This window comes from Aplidium turbinatum, chromosome 3 (assembly GCF_918807975.1).
Source record: "Aplidium turbinatum chromosome 3, kaAplTurb1.1, whole genome shotgun sequence".
Classification (NCBI taxonomy): Eukaryota; Metazoa; Chordata; class Ascidiacea; order Aplousobranchia; family Polyclinidae; genus Aplidium; species Aplidium turbinatum.
The window spans coordinates 28,977,917-28,986,108 of NC_137474.1; the positions used below are offsets into that span (position 1 = coordinate 28,977,917).

The following is an 8,192-nucleotide window of genomic DNA, read 5'->3' on the forward strand; positions in this document are numbered from 1 at the left end:
ATCAAGTATGTGGATATGAAATATCAACCATTCGGTTACATGTCTGTAGTGCAACCAAATTTATTTTCACGCGTTACTTCAATCCTATTGAGCTTGTTTGAACTGAATGAACTTGTTTGTTTTTTTTCTTATTTGAATAATCTGCATAAGATTTAACTGACTAGCTTGAAAATGGAGTGGTGTTGACGTGATGTTGAATGTAGACTCGACCACTGTTAAAGATGTCTACCTTCTCTTCCCTTCTTCATCCGTCGCCTTCCGTGCCCTGGGAGACTACCAATCCTGCAACTTCCGCCTCACTGATCTTCCTGACTCAAAACAGCGACGGGAGTTGCTTGATCAGATCACAACAGCGGTAATGTGAGGGAGCTGCGGTACCTCGCTCCCTCATCTGGCAGTCGCGTGGTTGATCCGCCAATTTACGTTGATTAAACATCTTCAAAATGAAAATGGTTGTCAGCTGGTTAGTGCTGCAATGAAGTTGTTTTGGCGAACTGGTTGACGATGATATCACTTGGATTTATCGTTTATTTGCATACAATTGTCTTCAGCACAACACAACTGCCTTGCTTCCAAGAGCACGGTTTTGTTACTTGTTCTACACTAACAATAGCTAGCACGATGTGGTTTGCTTTATTATCACTTTCAAGAAGATTCTTTCAATGGAAGTTTAGCGATCTGCTCTAGTTGAAATCGTGTTCAGGCTTTCAAGGATGTTATTGGTTGACCCATATGAATGCGTTACACCTTCGGTGTACACTGTACAGAGTTTATTTTCAACTTTTTGCTTGTCTTGTTTAAAGATAACCAATGTGGTCGCCAATTTCATCAGGATCAGGTCGATTGTCTTTTGCATCAGAGTGATCTTTGAAGGTTCCACATCACAACACAGACAGCAATTTTGCTGTCTGGGAGTTTGCATCTCACCTCCGGTTTGCTCAATAACTCCATCATTCGACGTTTAAACTTCGCCATTTGTGCATTTTGTGGTTTCTTTAACGTATATTTCATGATGTGTCGTTGCGTACTTCGAAGTGATGACGTTTTTCCGCCAACTGCTCGCATGACGTTGGTCAACGTAAGTATTCATCAAATGTTAACCTAACCTGCAATTCAGTCTTTTTTACGTTGAATCAACGTTTGAAGGATTAAATCAATATAAAAAGTACTGTTTTGCAGGTTAGGAAACTCATTTTATTCAACCACTGCGCAAATGATGATGGTGCTATCTGCCCTTTCAGTCGATTTAAATTATTTATTTTGGCAATCCCACCCGCATTTTATACCTTGTCCGAAACAGAGGTCCTCTGGAGAGCAGCCGATGGAGCTGCGGCTGATTTGCAATGAAAGGTCAAAATATTGTGTGTCTCGTTGCTATAATCCTTGGTTTAAAGTCACTTTGAAGATAATTACTATAGAATAAGATCAATAGAATCATTCAACACCGAATTTGCTTAAACGTCACGTTTTTGCATTTGATTGTCATTCTGTACCGTAACACTTGACGTCAACATTGGGGTTGTCTCGTGAGGCAATCTTTTGCAACAAAGTTTTATTTAAACCTATACACTGATTGTTTCCACCCAGCACTCTCGTTAAAAATAAGTTACCCATCATCGTTGTTATTTCGTTTGTTTTGTAACACCAAGCCTCTGTTGTTTCGTGATAGTCTAAAAATGGGCGGACTTTCATTCATACAGTTTCAGACCTTTTCACATTGATTTTCACAACAGTCCGCTGACGTTGAATCAATGTAAGACCTAATTTGCTAGATGGGTTGTCAAAGTAATCTCCACTGCCTTTGACGCTAAATAAGTTGCCATGTCTACTAGTAGGCTAATAGATTCTTGGACAATTTTTCTTTTTAATCTCCAAGCAATTGCAACCTGTTCATATGCTGTGGAGCTGTGTCCCCATGTACACGATTTAAACTTAACCAATCCGCATGCAGTTTGTAAAACGTGGCAGCAACTGGTTAGTATAGCAATTCGCATTACGAAGGTATTGAAACTGACGAAATTAATGCAAAAAGCATTGATATACTGGTTGGGTAGAAATATGTACTTTTTTTCTTGCTTTATCGTTTGTGTGAAATCACTTTCAACGAGGATCGTGCTCTTGCTCCAGATTTTCAAAGTGTTTTTGCTGAAAACTTTACGGGTAAAATATTCATTTTTGTTACCTTGTTTTATCCGTATGCCCATCTCAATTTGGCTGCTTCTGTAATTTCACTTCAGCCTTGTGTTGCGGAAGTAAGTATGACATAAAACGTATCCTGCCTTCCAGACAGCAAATCAATCGTTTTTAAATTGATTCAACATCTGCAGACATAAATCATTGTAAAAAAACGATGGATTTGCTGTCTGTATGTTTCAAAGTTACGTGACAATTGTTTCCAAAAAACAACAAACTATGAAGCTGCGTTCCCTCTTTCAACCGAATGAATCTTTTACATTTCTACTGTAAATTCTGGTATTTCTCGTTTTGATTTTCGTTTTTGTATTCACTCACTTTGTGTTTCCTGCATTGACGCTAAGCCTCAACGCCCTGTAAGACAGAATTTGTTCAGGTGAAGGCATTTCGGCTTGTGTAATTTCAACGTACATGTAAAAAACCCTGAAAAATAAGCTTTTTTTCTTCGCCTGTACTTTGCAACTTAACGCGATGCTATTTATTGCGTCACAATGCACACACCCTCTGTGGCATGACGTCACAATGCATGCTCGATTCTCTGACGATCCCAGCCACTGTTACTTGTACCTACCACGTTGTCTTGATGTTTATTAGCGTTGGTTCTTACCTTGTGCTCAGCAGTGGGAGAAGGGGCATTTGCACTAGACCTAAACCTGCATCCCAGACATTAAAATCCGCCATTTTTACATTGTCTGCAGACGTTGAAACAATGTAAAAATGGCGGATTTTGGTGTCTGGGATATTCAATAGCATGATGTGGTCACGACCATGTTTGTTCGATGTTTTCTGTTTGTTGCGAAGTCCCTGTAGTTGTTTTGGCTGTTGCTGACTGGCAGCAACATCAACCACATTATACGTTAGATTAACATACGGTGTCTGCGATGTACAACGAAGCGTTTGTTCAATAAAGTCTTGGAAGCACATGTTCATATGTCCGAACTTTCTTATTGCCACCCTCAAATAATCGGTTGATTTCAAAGAGTTTAAGATAAACTGGTGGCGCATCAAGCGTTGAAATTTATTGGTGGATTTTAAGTTGTATATGTATAAGCAGGCAGTGTACAATTCTTAACGTTATCAGAGACTTGATGGCCTGAGGAAGGTTAGAAATGTACTACCAAAATATTTAGTTTTAGTTTATTTAGGAGACTTCACGATCGATGAACCGTTTGAAGTAATATCATCGCACAAATGTTCACCTGATCCCATGTTTTTCAGATAGATTGTCGATAAAATTTGCTTGTTCCTCGCTCAATAAGTTCTTCCAGTCTCCAATGATGTCACGTCTGATCACAGGGCAATTATCTAGAAGTCCGCTCCGTGTCTGTAAGAATATATCAGTTTGTGACTTCATGACACGTAGATACATACTTTCACAACACGAGTCAATTAAACATCTCATGTCACTCGTGAGGGACAACCCTACATATTAAGTTAGGCTAGTATTTGTGTACGCAGGCGAAAAAAAGATGATGGGAGTCGTGGCTGTTGTGGAATTCATTTTTTATGATGCTAGTTTCTGTCATATTAGTCAGCCTATCTTAGGGGCTTAAACTGCGTGCTGGGAAAGTCTGGTAAGGTAATTTGAAAGTTGCAACCGTAAGTGTTTAAAAGGTAGCACGATCTTGGTCTTCAAGATCATGCTCATCTCTGGCTTTGGACATAAGCATTGTTATTAAGCCTACCTGTTATGTCTGACTAGTGCCTGCACTGGATCAATAAAATATAGCCTGCTATGCCAGTCGTAACTACTACATGTCCAATAACATACAATTATTACTAGGCTGAATATTAAAATGTTCAAAAAACAATTGAGCCGCTTTCTAGCATGGACAGTTTAATTACACAGGCCAACAAAAAAAAATTGGCACAAAAGGTGAGAGTTATTTTAGACTTATAGAGTATTTCAGAACCCCTGATTCCGAAAATGCACTTACTTTTTTTGAATTGGCTCTAGTTTTCGAGATATTCGACAATGAAAATATTTTTGAAATCGTTGCTCATAAGCTTTCAATGGGCACATTACTTATTTTCAGCCCTGTTTACCATTGTGATGTCATAATTGCACTTGTCTGGTTCAATTGGTTGATATTGTACGAAACATCAAAACGCAAGCAAGGGTAGAAATGTAATGTAATGGAGACATGAATATTCAATGAAAACAGTTGTGGTAAAGTACCTCACAAGAAAAATAGCCCGAAAGTCATGTGTTTATGACATAGCCGTACGAGACCAAACCATTTTGGGGGAGCAGAACGTAAATTTGCCCAAATCTTTACGCTTTTATAGAAATTGCCCAAATATAATGTATGCGGTGCAAGATAACAGTGAAAAACTACACTGGTCAACAAAAAAGAATTTTTTTTTGATACAGAGAGAGAGAGAGAAAACTTTTATTTTGTCTGTTGCAACAATAGCAAGGTACAATTATACACAACATGAATAGAATAGCACCATAGCCATCTAGGTACCACAACAGACAGGAAGCAGCGAAAGACTATATCAGTCATCGCGTCAGCTGCTTCCCTGTTCTTAATGTGACAAATGTCAAGCATTGGTAAATTACGTTTTAGTTGTTTTTCCAATTTCCTTTTTGTTAGTTTGCCGTTCACTACGTGTCCGCGCCAGGGTTGCCAGATTGATAAAACAAAAAAGGCCAAATGCATCCCCAAAAAAGGCCAAATTATAGAAAAAAAGGCCAAACCTGAGGTTTTATTCTCTTTGTTGAAATCAGTGGTGTTTTTGCACTTACTTTCAACAACAAATTATATAATATTTACCCAGGTTCTATTGTTTTACATGTTATCTGTTGAAGAAGAATCGCTTAGTAAAATTCCTGAAAAAATGCAATCCATAAAATACAAACAGATAGGTATGGAAACAATTACAATACAACTGAAATATGCATACAACATTAGGCTAAGCATCATCCTGTAGACTAAAAAGCCATTAACGTCCACCAGTGAGACCCTGGTGACTAGTGAGAAGGAGTTAATATTGGCATATCACTTAATGCAATATGAAATAGCATACAATATTTATACCCAATACAATTACTTGTAGGCTACATTAAACACCCAACACTGCAAAATCAGAGAAATCAATTGCATTTATGTCCAACATCCTTCCACAATGAACACTCCTCATTATTCTAGGAATGCTAGCGCCTCTGCCATTTCGTTACTGCTAGTTTCACCATAAACAATATCAGATGTGAAACGCCTTATCATTATAACACTGGCATCAAAGTTTGTGCAACATTTTCCATTCAGCAGCATGTCCATTTGCATTCGCAAAATCGTTTCCAAAAGCTCAGTCTGCATTTTGTTTCGTGTTTTTTTTTCACTGCAGTAAGTAATGAAAAATCCTCTCTTCTACTGCATTACTGACAGGGATGCAGAGACATGTTAAAGCATAGCTAGCAAGGTCTTTGAAATGGGCATGATGTAAAACGCTACATCAAAACTTTTCACTGTTGCTAGGGATAACCAAAAGAACTATGAAAACCAAAAGAAAAAAAGGCCAAACAAATGCCAATCGAGAAACTAAAAAAGGCCAAAAAAAGGCCAAGCGGCCAAACAAAAATTGTCCAGCCAAACACTTTTCAAAAAGGCCAAATTTCTGACATTTGGCCGTAAAAAGGCCAATCTGGCAACCCTGGACTCCGCGCCAACAATTAAAAATAAAATTGAAAAGAAATTAAAAAAATTACAAGTTTCCTGAACTTTTTACTTTGAGTCTTCATAGACAAGTTAAAAAATGAATTGTGATGTCACAGAAGACCGCAAGATAAAAAATTAAGGAAACCGATTCAGCGTGACCGCACGACTTGTAGAAAAAAAAACAAAGATACAATTGAGCGCAATAACATATAGACCTGTAGCGGACGCGTCGGTTAGTGCGCGCGCTCATATGCTGCCGTCCGTGCTGACGGCGACATTCCTGGGCAGAACGAGATTGGGACTGGCAAGGAATGACCAGGACACGGTGGTCTTCACACTGTCTATTTACTAACTGGCTTGACAGCTAATGCTTGACTACGAGATTGAATTCTCCAAGGCTCCGTCGTTTATTAATTGATCCACTATTTTCAGGAGAACAGAAATTTAAACATAGCGAACTAAGAACACCGAACTTTCAAAGAATAGAACTTCAACTTGCAGAAATCAAATAGCCAGCTTGGTTGCAACCAAAAAATAATAGCGAACCTTCTTGAATCGTCTCGAATAATATAGTTGAATAGTAAAGTAAAATCTATTACAGTAAAGGTCTAGTAAAGTTCTCGATTACAAGTACCATATCCTTTACACCAAAACTAAAATTCTCTGTCTGTCGATTGGTTGGCCAAAACGCGATATACATAGTCGCTGAGGAATGAAACATCTGTAAGCTATAACGTTGAAAAGACGAAAACTACGCATATGTGATTGAAGCTACAGGTTATAAGAATGCTTTTAGCTGATTGGCGAACGATTTCTTCAGAGGTAAGCAAATTCCTAATCATACTTCAGGAAGCCCGAAGCATACTTGCCAAACTACCTGAATTGGTTGACTTACAGAGTAACATTACATATATGCAACAGAACAATGATATCAAGGCGGTAACAAGCGTTAAGGAAGATTGAAAAGACCTAAAGTGAAAACGCAGGGCGCTACAGACCTAAGGTGCAGAGGTGGGCAGTAGGCAGTAGCGCGCTACTTTAAGTAGCGGTAGCGGCGATATTTTTGTTCCAAAGTAGCGGGAGAGGCGCTACTTTTTTTCAGTCGCACTCCCGCTACCCGCTACTTTTTAATTTAAATTGAAAAAAATGGTTGTTTTTTTGCAATACTGGCGTGGTCAAGCAGCTATATATTCGGCTTGGTTGCAAAGTTTCGGTCTTTTCTAGCTGACGTCAACTTCTTCGGCGAATATCTCCGTGTGATGAAGCCTATCTGCCAGACTTTAGACATTCTCCAGGGCGATTCCAAAGCATATTACGGATAGACCAGGAGCCAGGTCGATTTATTTGACTGTCAGGGTCAGTAAGATTTGACAAGTGTTTCTAGACTGAAATTTTGTGTAGATTTCAAAAATAAACCTCTTACTTGCACTAGCCTGACCGTTTTTGTTATATTAGGCATTTTCCGAGATGATACCTGTCAATAGGCTATCGCTATATCCGACTAAGGGTGCACCATTTGCCCCGGATCTTTAGCAAAAAGCCTGAACTTTTTTTGCTTATGAGGTTATCTTAGAAAACAACTTTTGCAAAGTTTCATTTTGATTGGACAAAGTTTAACCCCCCCACCCGGCCATTTTCTAAGGGGACTAACAACATTTTCTTCACATTATCGCCATTAGATGAAGCTGCTTACAAGATACAACTGCATATTTACTTTGAAAACATACCCCTCTTCATTCCGCATAATTTAAAACAAAAATTATCTGAATTGGCCAATGGGAAGCAGAAATATGGGCAGTTTTGTACTCTCCCCTAGCGCAATACTGCCTCTAGCGGCCAAAACATAACAACAATTATCTCCTTAAATGTTCATCCGATTGAAGCAAAACTGGTGTCTAACCCCCCACTTTCAAGGGGGGTGAGTTCATTTTTGCTGCTAGTTTTAAAGATTCTAGCCACTAAGTGGCAGAAAACCTGCTTTTCATAAGTTTAAGCTAACGTAACCGCTTGGACTTGACTTCAAATATGCAAAGTCTCAACAAATGCAACTCATTGAGATTTATATCATTGAAAACAAACAAAGAAAGAACAGTGCAACATCTATTGTAATTGTGATGGATATTGTACAGCAATAACCTTACACGAATTTCACATCATAAAGGTCACACAGGTAATGAAACAGTAAACTCGCAGTTAGATTGTCAGATACCATGACGCTGAATCTATTTTCCTATTTCTTTGGTTTGGTAATTTTTTTTGGGGAATTCTCTACTACTTGTAAAATGTTTTGGTATCGTTCTTCCTTGAGAGCAGTCCCATGAAAATCCAGGACCAGCT

At 38.6% G+C, this 8,192-nt stretch overlaps 1 protein-coding gene across 1 annotated transcript in view; it reads left to right on the plus strand.

Moving 5' to 3' along the window:
- The window catches only part of LOC145767487 (uncharacterized), a 41,264-nt gene extending 38,142 nt beyond the window's left edge, over nt 1–3,122 (plus strand). The window contains exon 25 of the mRNA XM_082579319.1: nt 204–3,122. Coding sequence (XP_082435445.1) covers nt 204–364 — 161 coding nt within the window. The 3' untranslated portion in view covers nt 365–3,122. The remainder of the gene's footprint in view (nt 1–203) is intronic.
- The last annotated feature ends 5,070 nt before the right edge of the window (nt 3,123–8,192 follow it).